A 20,054-nucleotide genomic window follows, 5' to 3' on the forward strand; every position below is an offset into this window, starting at 1 on the left:
TATTTGGCCATAACCAAAATGGTCATCATCTACTACATTCCTTTGTACTCATGATTTCAGTTGTTTTCCATGCTCTGAGCAAGGTAATCAAACCATTTCATTTTCAAGATGCTCTCCCTCATTGCATGAAACTTAAATTTGAATATGAGGCAGCACTTGAATTGAATACTCCAGTTTAAATAAACTCTATGATTGCGCATAACTTTTATGGAAATTTATCTAAATATATCTAAGTTTTCAAGAATTTAACAATTTACCTTTGCCAACTGTTCCAAAAGAAAGGTATACAAAGAGACCATTTGGTTTTAGTATGAGGAAGTCACAATCACTCCATGGTGGTCGTGAGTGTGTTGTTGACTAGCTTCAAAACTTTAACAAAAATTCAAACTTTGTAACATACCCCAAGCGACATCTAATGTCTAAAAATAATATTGACCTCCTTATAACAAAAGATATATGATATTGTAGTGTATATTCCCTTGTAAATATGGATGAAATACTAAATATTTGATCTCTTAGTTAATGCGACGACTTTCAATAGTTTTTAACGGGCGATGTACTTGAACCGCAAGTTGTATTGTTTTGTGGACTAATTAGTACTATTTGCAAGTTTAGAGTGATAGAAATGGAGCAGATCAACAAGCAAAAACAAGTAAAATTGAAGAAAGTAAAAGCTTAGATAGAGAGAGAGAGGAAGACGTGCACACACGCTCGTGTGTTTGTGTGCATACAAATACACGTGCGTGTGTGCACACTCTTGCTTACCTGGCAATGGGTAATTCATGGGCTCTGAAGACTAAAAGAGAGAATCCTCAATCAGAAGGAATGGTGATGAAGGGGCGAGATATGACTTTGTAAAGCCTTGGAGAGATAGAGTGAGATGAATTGCACAAAGAGGAAAAAGATACTAGGCTTGAGAGATAATTTCTGGATGTTGGAAAGTAAAACATCAAAAAATATCATGTGATATATCAGACATAGAGAAGGGGTACCTTTTTTAAGAGAACTTTGATAATAGATTCAATAAAAATCCTATGATCCAAATCTTCAAGAGAACACGAGGACTTCTTATGATTCAAAAGATTGAGTTATTTTGGATCTTGATCCACCATTACCTTTAATACATTGCGAAGTTTGTTACAAAGCCTACCATTTTCAGCCATGCAGAGTTATAGATAGTGTCCATCAGACAGAGCTATGTATCATCTCCACCGTCATGGTAGACATCTGTGGGTGGAGATTGTCATCTTATATAAAGGGTACTACATTATCATGGTCACTATAACTTAAACAAATAAATAAGTTTTTAAAATCTTGGTTTTATACTTTGTAAAATATAATTAGCATTTACCACACAAACAATATGCTAAATGCTTCTTCAACCACTAATCATTAAAAAGTAAGGTTGAAATGAACTGTTCATCAAGCTGCTAAATTGCTTTGATGGACTTCAATGAGGACTCTATTTACCAAACAAAGAGAGTAAAGGTTATCAAGTTATGCTTCCACCATATATATGACAGAATTTCGTAAAACAATAGTATGCTCACTTTCTAAGAAAGTAAATTCCTTTGTTTTGAAAACAAGATAAGAAAATAAATAAATCCAAATTTCAAGAAATTCCAAGACAATTCTAAGAGACATTATAATTGTAAATAGCAAGTTTACAAAATAAAGGTATGGAAATATACATTTTCACCCCTACCATGCTTTTTTATTTAATTTTAGAATGTTGAAAAAACTCAGTGTTGGAATAAATTTGAAGGGTATCAGGATTTAGACCTCCATATCAAGGAGAAAAATGCTTCCTTTCACTAGTAATCCAAACCAAGAAAAAAGAGGTTCCTTTTCATATTATAATTTTATAAGGGACTAGTTTTGACATTCAAATTTATAGTAATCCATATGAAAACATAGTTTGATACATGGTATTACAAGCTATTTTGTGTTTGATTTTGGTCTACATTGTTCTCCATTGCTTTGGTTGGGATGAAAAAAAAATCGAAAAATACAGATACTTTGTGAACTGCTGTAAGTTATAAGAAACTGACATTTAACCATCTTCTTATTCTATTTATTGTCCTCAAATTTATAGTAATCCATATGAAAACATAGTTTGATACATGGTATTACAAGCTATTTTGTGTTTGATTTTGGTCTACATTGTTCTCCATTGCTTTGGTTGAGATGAAAAAAAAACCGAAAAATACAGATACTTCGTGAATTGCTCCAAGTTATAAGAAACTGACATTTAACAATCTTCTTATTCTATTTATTGTCCATATTACAATATTGACTCTCTTTTTCCACCAAATAATTACATTATATAAATAGAATTTGGATGAGGAAGAGAAAAAAATAGGGGGAGTTTTTCTAGAGTTTGGATACATTAGAAAAATAAAAAATGACAAATATTATAATTTAAGCAGTAGAAAAATATAAAGAAGTTAGAGATTATTTCTTTTTAACTTGGAAGGGGTCCATAGGCTTTCCATAAACTTGAATATTTATTTGCAATTATAATAATAGAGAGGGGGATATGCCTCTCTCTTTAAATACTACATAGGGCCGTACACCTTAACATTTTTGAAAATGAAGTTAGAAGTGTGGATGTATAGTTTATTCCCAAATATACAATAATTTATTTGTTCATTTCAAGCAAATGGTTGTAGGGGTTATCACTACCCATCAATAACTTTCGATGATGGTCGAAAGAGCGAAGTTGGAACAATCATGCCAAAAATCATACCTTCCGATTGTGGTCATTATGATCGGATTGTAATCATGATCATATGGATCATAATATATTTTCATTTTTCACAAATTGGAAACCTTGATGCCAACACAGAAGATTAAAGAGTTCTATGCTTCTGATAATGGGTATTTTCCAACAAGATTTCCATTGAGTGGATCACCTGTGAAAGGTTTCTTAATTTTTGTTTATTTAAACAATAAACTATAATGCAGTAAATTATTTTAAAAAATGAACATGTTGGGATAATTTTTTCTGACTCATAACTACCCCATGCTTTCTGATCTGCTATGAGGCTATTCTGTTGATTAAATTATGTATGTTTTATGAAATAGCAAAAATATCGTTAAACTAAAATTATTTTACAAAGTCATTAAGAAAGCCCAAAGATCTCATATCCAACTGCCATGTTTGTTTTTTAAGTTTCCTCAAAAAATTGTTCAGAAATACAGGTTAGGGAAAGCACATTCACCTAGTCACCACATTGTATGTTCCATTCCGACCACTAACACCACCCCACTAACACCTTCAAAAATCTAAACTTCTAATCTACTTAAAAAAATGGGTAGGAGCATGTCTTCCCCATTGAAGTACTCCCCCCCCCCCCCCCACCCCCCCAAAAAAAAAAAAATTTATGTTAGTCCCATATTCTGAACGCAAACAACCAGGCGTATCTTAGTCTATTTTTCCAAACCTAAACAACAAGGCATATTTTTGTAATTTGGCACTAGAAACTTAAGTAGGCCAGAATAACAAAATGCCATTGGTTGCTCAGTTCTCAATCCTGAAGAGGGGTGATTTTGTAATTTTTTGATGAGGTACCCTTATGAAATGAAACTTAAAAAATGTACACTGTAGTAAATAAAATCTTAGAAGATATTTAATGATTTTGCGAAATAATTGCACTCTTTAATGTTATTTTCCCTGCTAAATCTTCTTTCGAAATTGTGTTCTATAGATTTCCTACAGAACCATCCAAAGAAAAATCAATGAAATTGGTTAGCCATTTGACGTACCTTATTTACTATTTATTGATGGGAAACAGTGCCAAACTACTTTATGTAAAAGGTGAGGGTTGTATAAGGTGACAACTTTATACTATTGAAGTAAGGTGTACCTCAAAACTATGCCAAAAATGGAGTTTTGGTACCACAAAGTATTGTGATGACATGAAAATCTATTGTTGCCCCCAATTAACAAATTTAAAGATCTAGAAATAGTGACGATCAAGCATATCTATAAACACTTGAAAATATTGAGAATGGATGGTCCAAATAATGTGTTAGAAAATGAATTAATTTTAGGACTAAAAATTCTTTTTTTTTTTTAAAGTCTATGTCTATGAATATCGAGGTTGAGATGATCAATTTGAGGGTTTTCCAACATAAAAACAACCTTTCTCTAATGGGTTTTTTAGGTGCATCTTACTTGTACATATAAAATTGATACCTTATGTGAACTTTTTCCCTACGTAACCAGTACATACAGGGCACATTAAAATGGTGGACATGAACCATGCCTTCCGCTTGATGGACACAAGTAAGGATTGAATGTGGAGGAACAATTCATCTTTACTGTCCATCATTGAAGTAGACGATGGAGATAAATAGCTTACTATACCCAATTTCCCCATGGTATATACTCTCCCTTTTATTGGTAAGGATTTCCATGGAGGTGATATAAGAAAATTAGCCAAAAATGGTTAGTATTTTATTTACCATTTTGACCTCTGTAATTTAGTTGAAAAGTAATCGTGTAATTTTTATATGAAAAATTTGAAATTTGAAACCCCCAATAACCGAGGTACAATGCATTAACACGTTTTTAGGCCTCACATCATTCTAAAAATGGAGACCGTATTCAAATTTGAAAATGGTATATTTCATTTACTAATTCTAGAAAAGTTAAAATATATTATATTTCATATATTAATTCTAGAAAAGCTAAAATATATTATATTTCAAATATTAATTCTAAAAAAATTAAAATATATGAATTTTTATACTACTCTAAACATCTCCTCGATAACATATATCTTGCAGACAAAAGGGAAATCCAAAATTTTTACTACCATTTGCATCTCAATCTTCAACCCCAGGCATACCACATGATGCACGCTTGCAAAGAAATCTAACTAGGGTTATTTGAATTGAAGACAAGAATTATAAAGTTCAATTTCTTTGATAAGAAGATTAAGTGAGGTTTCCACAGTAAAGTTTTATAGGAATAGTACATGTGCGATGAACAAAAGTATTGTATCAAGCTCAAACACACATACATAAACAAATGTGGAAAATAGGCTTTTTTTGGGGAATTTTTATGTAAAAAGAATTCAAACACACACACACACACAAAGCACTTACCTAGTATGGTAGATGTTGGAATCCGGCGGAGCAAGAGAACCATAGAGTAGGAGATAGAATCATAACCATGACAGAGATGGTCAGGACGGTTCGAGGAGAGGTATGATGGCGATAGTTCTGAAGGGGATGAATAGGGCAACCCTATATATTTTCAATTCCATTGTTAGTTTTAAGTGGTGCATGCATAGGGCACCGAATTTATTTTACCGTGAGGAGGATAATTACTGACAAGGCATACAAATCTTTATTTTTTCTTTTTTTGGAAAAAGAAAAGCCGCGAAGGCGAAGATATAAAAGGCAAAAAGGCTAAAAAAAACGGGCATCCAGGAGACAAAGGCAGAAGAACATTGAGAGAGAGAGAGAGGTTCTTAGAAAAAGAATAATTCATAGGAAGATGAAGAGAGAAAATAGAGAACTAGATTTGACTTTTGGAAATATAGGTTTGCTAATCAAAAGAAATTGAGGAACATGAAGAAAAATGACATGAGTAATATTGGGTCATTTTGAAAATAGTAAAGTTTTTTTATGTGGCTAAATGATTGGGAAATGACATGTTTACTATGGGCAGGTCAATGAGGACCTGGAACCTAAGAAGTGTCACAACAATTATCAATAGGCTAATCACAAGCGAAGTACTCAAGTCAAAAGAAGTACTTCACATAATGGGGCAGTCATTGATGATAGTAACACAACACTTATATATATATATATATATATAATCCTGACTCTCTCTCTCTCTTTGATTTGCTAAAATATGTACTAATGAAAATTTGAGAAGAGATATGATAGAAAGTTTGAGAAGAGATCATGACTCCAAACACACAGACCAGAGCTTGTGGGCAATTTGTTTCAGTTACACCCAATCTTTGTAGAAAGCACCACCTTTGACCGATGGTTATAAAGGCAGTAAAGAACTCAAATTAGAAACCATGTGTATAGATATGAGACTCTAGAATTGATATAAACCCTGTATGCCTTGTGTATGGATGCGAGGGAGTCCGAACTGCGACTATCTTTCTAGAGTGCTTCTAATTTTGCACTTCAATTTTCTGGTTTTGATCTCTTTGATATCTAGGAACATAACAAAGATTGTATTTTGAAATTTTTTCAGTTGCAACAAGGCTTCTCGAGCTTATTGTCTTGGGGGTGTTTTGCTGCATTTAAAATCATCTAAGAGGCAGCCACTTTGAGTGTGGAGGACAGAACTAGAATATGGTCCCTAGCAGGTGAAACCAAGAATTTAAGACCTTTAAGGAAACCCATCTTTTCATATAAGTGAAGAAAATATGATGATAAGTCTAAAAAGTGGCTCAGCAATCGCAAGGTGAGGCATTAGGTAGACTGGCTAAACAATCCTTCGGCACAGTAACTGCCGAAAAATTGCATGAATCATTGAAAGTGGATACAATGAGTGAAATTAATTTGGGATCCGGTCTAAACTTGCAACCCCCTGAAATGAAATGATGCAAAATGACTCATAAGAAAAATCTAAGATGATCAGAGCAAGCTGCAGGGTCATACTGCTGAATGGATGGTTGAAAAGTTTGGTGAAACATGCTCTGAACAGGCATCAAGGGTTCCAAACTCCAATCTAATAAGTTTTGAAGGTGTCATCCAAAAATCAGTTCAAACCACATCAAATGAGCCCAAAAAATTAAATACCATTGAGGGATCGCAGTCTGGAACCAAAATGACCTCAAATTTACAAAGAAACCCCCTATAAATTTATGGTCGAATGAACTACAATTTTTATGAAAGAAAGATACTCTCTTGGAAAGCATAAATTGCAAACTTGAGCTTAATACAACATAGAGAAGTGCTATTTTTTAAGTGTTCCTTGGCAGACCTCAAGGGACCACTGTAGCTGTGGTTTAGCAGATCATGTGCAATTTATAGCAACTAGTGAGTTTTTGTACTCCTAAGGATCTCATAATCCTCACGGTCAAATAAGCTCAAATTTTGATTTGTTGATCTTCATTCGAAGAGTTGTCCATCCGTGTAAATATTGATGGTGTTCCGAATACACAGATCAATAGGTATATCAAAACAAAAAGTATGATCAAAAGTGGATTTATGCTTAGTAGTCCCTGTGACCTTGATCCACTTTATGATTCATATCTCACATCCATGAAGCATTTCATGCTGAAATTTTGGCAGATAAGATCTTCACTCTGTCCTCTAAACATTTATAGAGTTTGTTGTGGGGTTTAAAACCTAACTGGGGGTTATATTGTAGAGAGAAATTGCGCAAAAAATAGAGAGAGCTGAATTTTATAAAAAAGGCCAATAAAATGATCATAACTCATCGATTCTTAAAAGTTTTTTGCCCAGGTTTCTTCCTAAATACTTTAAGGATGACTCCCACAATTCATACTGACAAATCGCCAAATAGCAGCCAATAAAAGGTGAAATCTGAAAGACTTTGAACGAAGCATGGGATTTTCTCAAGTTTTAATATCAAATCCATAAATTTGATCATAACGCCTTTAAACTTTGGAGTTTTTATCCAAAGTTGTTCGAAAATGATTGTGACAAAACAAAATTGTTTGGTTATTTGAAATCCAAAAAAGTCTATGGATTTCAAATATCAAGGATTATTGTCGTGGATTTTTCAAATCTCTTGTATATACAATATAAAATTGATTGATTCTTTACAAGCATTTTCATTTCTATTGGTAACAAAATTTAATATAATTTTCTCTAAAAAATTTTAATTACTCTCTCTTTAAAATTTGATATAGTTTATCTCTCTAAAATCTTAATATACTCTCTCTCTAAAACTTGAGATCTTTCTCTCTCTCAATTTCTTTGGTACTTTGGCAATCTAAAATTTGATATAGTTTCTCTCTATAATTTTAATACACTTTCTCTAAAAGTTAAAAATTTGAGATAGTTTCTCTCTTTAAAAATTTTGAGATAATTTCTCTCTCTAAAATTTTTCAAGTAGTTTCTCTCTTTAAAATTTGATATAGTTTCTTTCTCTAAAATTTTAAGATACTATCTCTCACAAACTTAAATTTTGAGATAGATTTTATTTCTAATTTTTTTTTTTATAGTTTCTCCCTCTAAATATTTTCAAATAGTTTATCTCTCTAAAATTTGATATAATTTTTCTCTCTAAAATTTTAAGATACTTTCGCTCTCTAAACCTTAAAATTTGATATAGTTTTTCTCTAAAAGTTTTGAGATTGCTTCTCTGTAAAAAGTTTCAAGTACTTTCTCTATCTAAAATTTGATATAGTCACTCTTTCTAAAATTTTAAGATGCTTTATCTCTCCAAAAGTTAAAATTTGATAGAGTTTCACTTTTTAAGATTTAGATATAATTTCTCTCTCTAAAATTTTAATATATATTCTCTCTCTAAAACTTAAAATTTGAGAAAGTTTCTCTGTAAAAAATTTAGTTAATTTTTCGATCTAAAATTTGATATAGTTTCTCTATCGAAAATTTTAATATACTTTCTCTCTATAAAACTTTAAATATGAGATAATTTCTCCCTCTAAAAATTTCAGGTACCTTTTCTATCTAAAATTTGATGTAGTTTCTTTCTCTAAAATTTTAAGATATTTTATTTTTCTAAAACTTAAAATCTATACAGTTTCTCTCTAAAAAATTTGTGATAATTTATCTCTAAAATTTTCTAGGTTTTCTATCTAAAATTTGATATAGTTTCTATCTCTAAAATGTTAATATACTTTCTTTCACTAAAACTTAAAATTTGATATAGTTTCTCTCTTAAAATACCTAAAAGTCTCTCTCTAAAAATTTTTAGTCTATTTCTCTCTTTAAAATTTAATATAGTTTCTCTCTCTAAGATTTAATATAGTTTCTCTTTCTAAAATTTTAAGATACTTTCTCTCTCTAAAACTTACGATTTGAGATAATTTCTCTCTCTAAAATTTTTGAAATAGTTTCTATCTCTAAAACTTTTGAAGACTTTTTCTAAAATTTGATATAGTTTCTCTCTCTATAAGATGCTCTCTCTAAAACTTTAAATTTGAGTTAATTTTTTTCTCTAAAAATTTGAGATATTTTTTCTCTTTAAAAAGTTTTAAGTACTTTCTTTCTCTAAAATTTGAGCAGTTACTCTCTCTAAAACTTGAATATAGTTCCACTCTTTAAAACTTCTCTCTATAAATTTTAAGATAGTTTATCTCTCTAAAAACATTTATGTACTTTCTCACTTTAAAATTTAGATTTAGTTTTTTCTCTTAAATTTTAATATACTTTCTCTCCTTAAAACTTAACATATGAGATAGTTTTTCTCTTTAAATTTTTTGCTTTTTCTAAAATTTGATATAGTTTTTCGTTTTTGTCGAATATCAAACTAGTGTAACATAATTTTCACATTAAAATATTTTCATGTAGAAATACCGACCAAATATTTCCAAGTTTTGGGTCGAGGGGCCGATGAGTGGGAATCCATGGAGAATTTTGATGATTTATTTTAAAAATAAATATTTGTTTTTTATTTTTTCCATGTTCGCCCTAATTCTATGATAGGATACCCAAAATTTCATTCAAACAATGTTTTATAAAAAAAACGAAAAATAAATTTTCACATGACATTGTGGTATGAACTGTAGTCGAAGAGAACGGCTACGAAGTGGGTCACATACAACTTATATACTGTTGTTGTGGTCATATTTGGACCACATGGATTGGACACATCTTTTAAAAAAAATACCGTCTACTTAGACTGTCTAGATTACTTGAACGTTATTTGTGCCAATAAAGTTGTAACCTCATATAAACTTTTAACTTTTTCCAGTGAACTATCGTGTCAATAGGAAAATGATTGGGCATTTTGAGTCCACTTAACCATGGTCGTGGTTTAAGTTGAGGCTCCGGTGAAAAGAGCGGGAAAGTAGGGCAACAATGGAGGGGGAGGAAGGTGGAAGCAATTTACAGAGCCTCCTCCATGCCATTAAAGCTTCTGAGGTTCCCTTTTGCTCTTTAATTTGCATTTAGTTTTATCTTTCACTTATCCTTCTCCCATTGATTTGTGATCTCAGAGAAAATGGCTTTAGTATTTGAATCAATTGATTTTACTTCTTGCCTCTGCTGGTTTTGAATTTCTACCCTGCAATTTTGAGCATCTAAGAGGTTTAAATTCCAGGGTTTGGGTTTATTGATTCGTCAATTACAAGTTCTTGATCTCAGTGCTCCTATATCATCTATTAACTTGTTTTTTCTCTTTGTACTTACTTTTTAATTTTATTTTTTGCTGCAGGAGATGGTTAGATGATATCATTTATTGAATATTTTTATTTTTAATAGATTCTGAATTCCAATTTTTTTGGGGAAGCTAAATTTGCCTTTTTATTTGGCTGCTGGTTTTTGGGTTCAAATCATGGAAATTTGTTTTCAATTCTCTTGGAATTTTTGTTTGGGTTCAAATCATGGAAATTTGTTTTTAATTCTCTTGGATATTTTTGCCAGTTTACATGTCAGTGCTTAATATAAGCTTTTTAGCTCAGAAATCTTCCAAAAACCTGAGAAACGCTATATGTCCTGGACAGACATGCTCAAACTTGAGGGAGTTTATTAATATGCTACTTTTTGTTTGCAGTTTAGTTTTAGTGGTTCTCTCTCTTATAAAACAAATGTGTATGTAAGTACTGAACTAAGCTTGTTTATACCTTATACAACGCATTGGCCATTTTCCCTGAGAATCACTTTGGAGTAGATCCGAATACACAGGAAAAGTGTTTATGTTTATTCCAAAACTGCGTCATATATAAAGAACTTAGCTCAAATACTTTTGGACATCGTGTTTGAAGCATCTATGCTTGAGACTTCTTTTATAGCAGCTTGTTAGAGGTACTAGACAAATCTTACCAAAGCCACCTTTTGATCTTTGAATCCTGTTGAACATCCAATGTCCTATAATCTGGGATGGTGCTTCCTGTTCACCAGAGAACTTCTGAATTTCTGTACAGAACCACCTGCGAAAACCTCTCTATTGATCAAGGAACTAACTATTTTAATTACTTCAAAGGTTTCACTTTTTTCTGTTGCTGTCAAGATGCTAATGTACTGGGTTTATAGTTCATTTTCTCTCGGAGTTTGTATCATGCATCAGCTTGTGTCTTAGGCATCTTTTCATTTTCTTATGTTAGTTTTTTTCTATCTTTTGACATTATTTCGTACGGATATTGTCTGTATTCCTTCACTATTCTGATGTGATACTTTAGTCTAATCAGATTCTTGATGCTCGTATTCCGCTCGTCAATCAACTTGAAGAGACAGGCGTATCTAATGGGTCTGAGTTAACAAGCATTGCTGAATGCCTTTTTGTATCCTTACACCTGACATTGATTTTCTCTAATTTTCTGGAAAATATTGTCAAATTCTAAGGCAAATTTATAGTTTTTGATGGTTTTATTAAGGAGCCAGTATGCTTACTTATATGAGATGCTTAAGAGGGCAAACTTGCTGACTGGCATGTGTTATATGTTATTCTCTTACAATTTCTAGGTGGAGTTTTTTGGACACCAAGACCATGTTGCAGAATTGATATGGTAATAATATTTTAGAACTGATATTCATAATTCTTCTGACTAGGAACCAATGCATTGCATTATTCTTACGTAAATAAAATTTCTAATGTTTTCGAAAGTTTGACCTATCAAGCTCCTTTCTTTGTGTCTTATTTGTGGAGCATTGTGATGTTTTTGGTAGAAGCTTTGAAATATGTTCTTGATTGGAGAAATTCTTTTCGGAAGTCATTTTTGGTCATTACAAGGCTTCTATAAAATGTAAAAGTTCTATTTCAAGCAATTCTTTTGATTGAGTTTTGGGTACTCAAACCGTAGTGTTTTTAACTCTTTTGCTGACTATAGAATGAACTGTCATGCCCATTTTCTTGATGCGCACAATATCTTCATGTTTTATTTGATGCTATCTGTTACCCCAGATAATAGAAAGACATAACAAAATTTTCACTACAGTTTATGTAGTATTAGAATTAAAGCGAAGTGTCCTTGGTTTCGTGTATGAGTGTGTGATACCATCTTCAGAGTTCAATTCTGCCTCTTCTTCTATATTTCTTTCTTAATGATGGTCTAGACATTGTGGGAGGAGTCTACATGTACTGGGACCTCTCATTGCAAGCTCAACAAAGCCATTCTACAGGTAGCTGCAAAGTACTTAAAACTGGAAAACATGCCTGATTGTCTATGCCAATTTCTGATTCTCGCAACAAAGGTAATGCATGTGGTTGGTTTACATAGAATTTGTATATGCTTTATGTTCATCCTCTGGAGTAGTCTTCTCTGTTGTTTCAATATGTTTTCAAGCTGTGATGACCTTGTTCAATTAACTAACCTGATTTAATAGGCAAGCATATGGTGTGGTAAACATCTCCATGAAAATTTTTCTAATGTGGAAGACTCTCTGGACGAAAGGCATAGAGAACTTTTCTTTCAGGTAAGCATGTTACGCTTTTCTTGTTTGTTCTCCTACTGCATGCATATCTTTCTGTGTGTGTGAGTGCATGGACGTATGCATGCAGTGAGTATATATGTATGTAAATTTGAATGTATGATCACGTAACACTCCTTGCAACTTGAGACTTTTGCTACTTACGGTCAAGATGGTGATTTTGTTTCTCTAAATTTCATTTTATTTTGTTATGTATCATTAGCACAAAAACCTATATATGTTTTGTTCAGAGGCTTTTGATGATAGATTTCAGCACTCTGAACTACTTAGGAGTTAGAGAGCCTTTTATATATTATTTATCTCCTCAATTATTCTATTGATTAGATTGCAAGTGTATTCTGTTGAAAATAAAGTTTATTTCTATTATATCATTCAGTGGCAAGTGACAGCAGAGGAATATATTTCTGGATCTGCATCTTCATTTCTTTCATTTGTGAATTGAGAATCAATATCAAAATAGGATTTGACAGCATCTTGAAACCCATGCCTTTCATTGGTTTTGTAGATCCCATGAGCAACTTTACTATCTTGAACTGGTTGAATAGGCCACAACACTTTTCTTTTGTCCCTGAACCCAAAAGCAGCAAGATCCCAAATTTTCCATCTTGTTATTTGGATCTCTTATGACAAACCTGGCACATTTAGAAACCAGTACAATGGTGTTAACTTGACTTTGTTCCTTCGAGAGTCCAACAACCCCAAGTGAAAAACTTGAGGTGGCAGTTTGGACTTTGGACTCCTAAAGAATAATAGCCCAAGGAATGTTTGTGTTTGTGAGCATGTGTGCGCCTGATTATCATTATTTTTCTGGTATTCTTGAATTCAATCTGCTTAAGATTCTCTTGTTCAATGAATTCATGTTGTCTTTGTAATTGGATATGTCATCTACCATGCCAGTTTCTTCATTTGCCATGTGGATGTTGTGCTGATGAATTTGTTGACACCAAAAAAATTTAACAAGGCGGATGCCTTTGTGCTTTATCTCATTATTGAGAGATGATGGTCTTTAGTTCATTATATGAGAATCTCACCACAATATGTGCTTTCTGTTGCAGTTGGTTCTGGATTCATTAAGCTTCTCCTCTGCCACCTTTTCAGCCTTGACAAGACATCCCATGTCCTTCGAAAATGCCTTTGTGCTTGTCGTTGAGAATTTCATTGCTGAACAGCTGAACCTATTGAAAGTTTCCATCTCAGAGATCAAGGTATTGTTTCTCAATTCTTAGTTCTTAGAAGTTGTTCTAGGAGTTTTAATTAATACATATTAACTTCCAACTTATTACTCATTAACTTGCGTCTTTAAATGTCCCACTACCTAAGCCAAAACCCAGCGGTTTAGATATTTTTAGAATATTCTTGAAAAATTCAACCGAGAAATTAACTTTACTTATATTAAAGGAGAGGCCATGCACTATTGGCATGGCCACCTAACTGTTTATATGATGTTGGCAAGATTTGATCCATCTTGGCTATGATACATCCTCTTCTGGTCCGTGTTCATTCACTGCTTTCAAGAGTTTTCTCTTTCTTAAGTTTGAAATATGACATATATATATATGCACAATATGATGACATTTAAAAATAAAATTGTGTGTAGTTCAATTCTTTTCTTGGTTTATAATTTTCTGAAGTTTCATACATTATGTTATTATAAATACAATTTGTTATTAACGAATGACATTGACTTTGTGTTTTAAAACATCAAATTTTAGTACTTGGCAATCTTTTGCCTGGATGCCAAAAGCCTGCCTGAAATGTGCATCCTTTGACATAATGTGATCTAAAAATGTAATAATTATGAAGTTCTTCCCGTATCTGCGGAGAATTTTCATCCCAGGTTGCTTAAATTGTCTGTGGCAGGACTCATACCAGCTTGTCACTTCACTAATGCCTAGTTTGCAGTCTAAATATGCTGCTCAACATTTAATAAAACAAAATTTGAAGAAATGCAAATTCAAATCTTTCCTTGTTCTTTATTGTTTTACTGTCATCATCATACGAGCCTTATCACAACTATTTGGGGTTAGCTACACAAATCCTGTTCCACCATTTCATTTTATCCAGGGCCATATCCTCAGTCACCATATCCATTCGCATTTGTCTTACCATGACTTCATAAGAAATTCACATATGATAAGCTATCTATGTTGATTATCAGCAATGGTGGTCTTGTTAGGTTGTATATCATTATCTACCTTGTACATAATTCTTTGTAATATGTAGGAGAACATGACAATCCAGTGGATAATGGGAAAACTATAAGTCATTGGGATGATGATGGGGAGAGAATGGGACCCAGCGTTGGTCCATCTCCTGTTTTGGTGTGTCCCATCTCTCTTTCCATCACCATTCATTTCAGTATATGGTGATAGTCCATGGACTGTGGTTTCTCCTCAGTCAATTGGATGGTAATATACTCTCTTAAATCAATTATGTAATTAAAGAATGCTCCAGTTCAATTTTTGTTTACTTTTAGTTTTATCTTCAAAGGAAAAGTCAGGAGTCATCCTTTGATTTTGATTTATGAAACAGAGGTTGCAGTCCATTGCATCTGAAGTACTGAAGGCTGCACAAGAGATCCTAGATACTGCTGTCAAACTATGTAAGGTCTATTCTCAAGGCATCAACTTGGAACCCTGTGAGACTACCAGTAAGGAAGATGGTGATCCTATGGATTGCAAAACCATGGATAACAGGAATCATGTCATTAATGTGACATCTTGTACAATAGAGAACTTTTATAAATTGGGAATTCTTGCGGCTGCTGGTGGAGGCGGCCTGGTCTCTATTCTTAATGTATCTTGGAAAGGAGTTGTCACTCTACTTCAACTGGAAGTTGGTAAAGCTATTTTAGCTAATAAAATAAATGTTGAAGATATTATTCTCACTCTAGTATCACTAGCCAGGGAATCCCTAAAATGCACAGCTGAAGCTTGGGCTCTCCCATTCAAAGGCAGCCTGTCTGTAACTGAAGCGAAAAGGTCTTTCCTTCCCATAAAGTTTTACTTAATCAATGCTGTTAGAATTTGCTCTAGATATCCATGCGAAGCTTCAAAAGTGTTCAAGGATATCATGTTTTGTGTCTTGAGAATATCAACTTTGGGCCTTGAACTGAGAAAAGAAACAAATCTTGGAACAGCAAGTGATGCATTGGCCGAGTTCTTGGAGCCCACGTCATTTCTTCTCATACATACCTTATTAAATTCTTTAGAATTGGAAAATGAATGTAAGTTACAGATTCTGGACTCTTTGTTCCCAATTGATGTTGCTAAGCAGTCAATGAAATCAGAAGGAGACATATGTTCTATTGACAACGAAAAAATTGCCCCTGATGAAGCTTTGGCATCAAATTGTGAAGATATCCCTAGTATGAGGAACTTGATACTTGGTCGGGTGTTTGTGCTCGTGAATCTTCTCAAAAACTCTCCAGACCTTGGAGAAGAAGTGGTTTTCATGTTGTCCAAGAAGCTAGATTGGCTTTTGGATGCCTTCATTAATGAAAATGTATATTCGTTTACCCTGCTGACACAAATTCCCCAGGTATCTGGTTTGACCACTTCACCTGAAATAGCTGTGCAGCCTATGTTTTATTACATTCTGAATTCACTGAAAACCTTCATGATTGTGGCTTCTTCTAGTTTAGCATGGTTGGAGGTGGAGAAGTTTCTACTCTGCAATGTTGTGCACCCTCACCCTCTCTGTTCAGAGATTGTCACAGAGCTGTGGTGCTTTCTAGCCCAACATGCTGAAAGAGATCTCTTGAATGATACTGTTGATAAACTCAGTTCATTAATCTGGACTTTGGCATCATCAGGACAAGGCCCTATTCCTTCTTCAGCTCTAAGAAAGATGGCGAGATCAGTTTGTATAGTTCTTAATTGTACTCCGCAATCTGCAATTGACAGAATATATGGTAGTTTCTTTGGTGAGGATAATGCCCGAAATGGTGCTTCAGTAGCCCTCCACTTGGCCTTGTTGATGGAAGGTTTTCCACTAGATTCCTTGTCAGAGAACTTACGGAAGCTCGCTGTTAGGAGAGTCTTGACTGCATTTTGTGGGTTTATAGAAAGCAACAGTAAAAATCTTGTAGATAGAAGCTCGACAAGTATCCCTGGCCTTCATGGAGAACCAGTGTATGCTTTATCATCTTTGTTCAGTCACAAGTAAGTATCTGAATTTTTCTTATATAGATATAAGGGTTTCTTCAACACACCATTCTAATGGTGATGTACGGAAACTTCACTCCCAAAATTTGTCTATGAAATATAATATATCTTTATTGCTTTTACTTTGAAGATAGGGGAGTTAGAGGTAATTTCAGAACCTGTCTGATACTAGGAGAGAATAAAAGATAAGAGAATCTCATTAAAACCTAAATTTCATTTCCATATGAGTATGAGAATTTCCTGTATTGCCTCTCCTAAACTTAGGAATAACATATCTTATAGGCATTTATTGTTTAAAATTTTGGGAATAGGGTTTCCTAACATCACCATTAGAATGATGTGTAAACATATGTGTGTGTGTGTGTGTTTTGCATTATGCTTTGATGAATTTGATGGATGAATTTACCTGAAACTTCTTCCTCGTCTATTTTCAGCCAGATTAAAGGCCATGAGATTGACAACAAGTACATCTGGCCAATTCTAAGGTTCACAATGACTGTGATTCATGGATTCAAAAGCATCACAGACACTTCTAAAAAGGATCAATACATCCAATTTCTTGGTCAAACCTTAGAAATAATCTCACATATCAAGCAAGCATATGCATGTGATCAGATGCATGAGCTCGTCTCAGAGCTTCTAAGTCTATTCACTGCATATACGACCATCTCTGATGGCCAATTGCACTTGTGTAAACCTGCGCTGGCTGCATTCTTAGCAGGTTTAAGTCACATGGAAATATCGGAGGGCGAGGAATGCCCATCAAGCCGTGCAATTTGGGAACTCTATCATAACATGCTGAGAGAGAAACACTGGGCGCTGGTCCACTTGGGGCTTGCTGCTTTTGGCAACTTTGCTGCTAGGACTTCTTGTAACCAACTGTGGCGCTTTGTGCCACATGATGCAGCTCTCTCATTTGAGATTGAGCAGGAGAGAGAACCAAATGAAGAGAATTTCATGTCAGAATTGAGGAAATATCTAGAGAGAGACGGTGCTCTTCTTGCACCGTCTCCATGCAAAGACCAGCTTGGATTGCTAGTGAGAGAGGGTGCAGTTCTTCGAGAAGTTATTGAGAAGTTGGTTTGTGAGCCAAAGCGCAACGGGTTTGGCAATAATGGTCAGTTTCAAAAGAAGAGGAAGCTACCTGAGGGGATTAATGAGGGAATCTCCTTGGTTCAGAGAGGGTTGAAGGCAATGAGTGATGGCCTTGCGAGGTGGAGGCAGCAAAACGACTGCCATTCCAGTGAATCTAGAGAGATGCAAGAGGAGCTATCGGTGCATCTCTCTTGCCTTGAGGATGTAGTTTCTCACATGGCTAGTCTCGACGAGAGGGGTTGAAGAGTAGTTTGGTAAGATTTCATCTGTGAAACATTTGTAGTTTTACTAACAAATATGAGATCCGAATCAATGGAAAGTATTTTGAGCTATGAACATTGTGGTATTGGAGCTTTAGAGAGTGGGAGGATATGACATGCTCTTTGTACAAATAAGGATAACAGCCATTGCAGTGTCAGCCTGGAATTGGACGGGCAGTCTATATTACAGCTATTTTGATTTGATGGTGGATCATATGTGGTATGTGTGCATCAGGAAAATATGGATGGTCCATTTCAGGTTTTATTATCAAGTTTTGGCACTATCACTAGGGATGAAGCAAAGTTTAAACTTTAAACAACAAAGATGCACTTAATTTGCTGCCACACCAAAATGTGTTCTCTATTGCTCTCTTGTTCTAGTTGAATCACTAGAATATCATGGGATCGTTGAACATTTTCTTGAGGGACAGATTTGTGTCACTTACAACTTTGGGTTGTATTTATCTCCCAGGTTTTATTGTTTGTGCCTTGTGTCTCAATGCTCCACCACTCAAACCAAAAAAGCTTCGAGGTCCCCCTTGACTTACTACTTTGGCGAAGGAAAAGTGCGATATAATCACGAGGACTATTGGAAAACAATGGTCCATAAAACGTCCTCTGAGATGAAGGCAATGGAGCACTTTGTGAGGACAAACTTGACCAGAATGACAGGCCTCACCATGTCTTCATAACCATCCATTTTCTCAGTGGACAGTGATGCGCTGACTGGTTATGCTTTATCCACATTCTCAGTATTAATTTTCTTTCTCATTAACAATTTCTCCACGAGGCTTTTTACAAACTTACAAACTAATGTGGCTAATTTTGTGCCCCTGCAGCCTAATGCATATGGTGGGCATTTGGTGACTATGTTATGGTGACACTATTTTGCAGTAACCTACTCCATATGCATTTTAAAACGTTAATTGCATGGGGACCATGTTGGCATGGAGGCACTCCCTTGATATGCCACATTTTTTCAGAAGGCTTCAAAAAATACTAAGTGTTTAGGCAGTTTAATCCCCATATGGAGGGCTTGGTATTTTTCTTCATGATGTACATGTAATTTCGATTGGGGATTTTATGGTTTTTGCATGTGAGGTTTTCAATTCGAGAAAAACAACGTTAGGGACTTTGAAAAATAACCCATGGTAAGCACATCAAAAGGGGGGACTGGTAGTCTCACGCATGTTTTTGAAACTATGGGCGGTAGGGCTGGAGCCATTGTTTATATCCCAACCCATGGGAATAACAAAAAATTGGTGAGAATATGATAAACCCTAGGGAATCCTCTCCAGTAGTAAACACTAGTATAATAGCACATATTAGAACACTGGTGAATTTCCTTTTGTGCCACAGAGCTACATAATTATGTTATGTAGACATTGATACATGTCTCAATCTCATATAGTTACGAGTATCAGAAACTTTAATTTCAAAATTGGCCTTTCGATATCTATACCCTATTTAAAAGAGGGCCAGGTAAAACTTTTAGGTGTTATTAAGTGCCTTTGTTGATGCATTGTCGGAGCGGCATAAAGTTTATACAAAAGGTGGTATAGCCGCTTGCATCATCCATTTGAAACGGACTGCCCAAATTTCCTCAGGCACATGCAGGTAGTCTACCAGACTGATATAAAATGTTTTCATAGCCACGCAAATACATTTCAATTATCTATATCCTACTGTTGAACTATAAAAACACTAAAGGGGGGTTTTTGTATAACGTATCAACCTTAAAAAATCAAAATTGCACCGCCAAATGTGCAGCAAGATGGAGTTCAATTACTGAAAACACCTGTGATGACCTGGACTCTATTTACAGGTTATCTTATAGAATTTAAAGCTCCAAAATATTCAATTATTTTGAATATAATTTAGTTAAAAAATGATGCTTATAAGCTAAAACATTATTAATGAAATTTTAGAAATTTTCATAATATTTTTTTTCCAGCAATATAATTGATATGAC

General features: G+C 34.1%; 1 protein-coding gene across 3 annotated transcripts; it reads left to right on the plus strand.

Annotated features, from left to right (window-relative positions):
* The first annotated feature begins 9,848 nt into the window (after window positions 1–9,848).
* LOC18444030 (holliday junction resolvase) lies at window positions 9,849–19,134 on the plus strand. 3 transcript variants are annotated; one of them, XR_002282624.2, is made up of 8 exons: window positions 9,849–10,056; window positions 11,313–11,414; window positions 12,187–12,324; window positions 12,457–12,546; window positions 13,617–13,766; window positions 15,094–16,724; window positions 17,162–18,811; window positions 18,922–19,134. XR_002282624.2 is itself a non-coding variant. In XM_020673607.2 (7 exons), the coding sequence occupies exons 1-7, from the start codon at window positions 9,994–9,996 to the stop codon at window positions 18,063–18,065; spliced, it is 3,078 nt and encodes a 1,025-aa protein (XP_020529266.1). In that variant the 5' UTR covers window positions 9,849–9,993; the 3' UTR covers window positions 18,066–19,134. The 3 variants fall into 3 exon arrangements, 2 of the variants coding, with proteins under 2 accessions (XP_020529266.1, XP_006854270.1); XM_020673607.2 differs by having other exon boundaries at window positions 17,162–19,134; XM_006854208.3 differs by having other exon boundaries at window positions 11,322–11,414; window positions 17,162–19,134.
* The last annotated feature ends 920 nt before the right edge of the window (window positions 19,135–20,054 follow it).

This window comes from Amborella trichopoda, chromosome 7, assembly GCF_054954075.1.
Source record: "Amborella trichopoda isolate Santa Cruz 75 chromosome 7, AtrichopodaSantaCruz75HAP2 v2.0, whole genome shotgun sequence".
In the NCBI taxonomy this organism is placed as follows: Eukaryota; Viridiplantae; Streptophyta; class Magnoliopsida; order Amborellales; family Amborellaceae; genus Amborella; species Amborella trichopoda.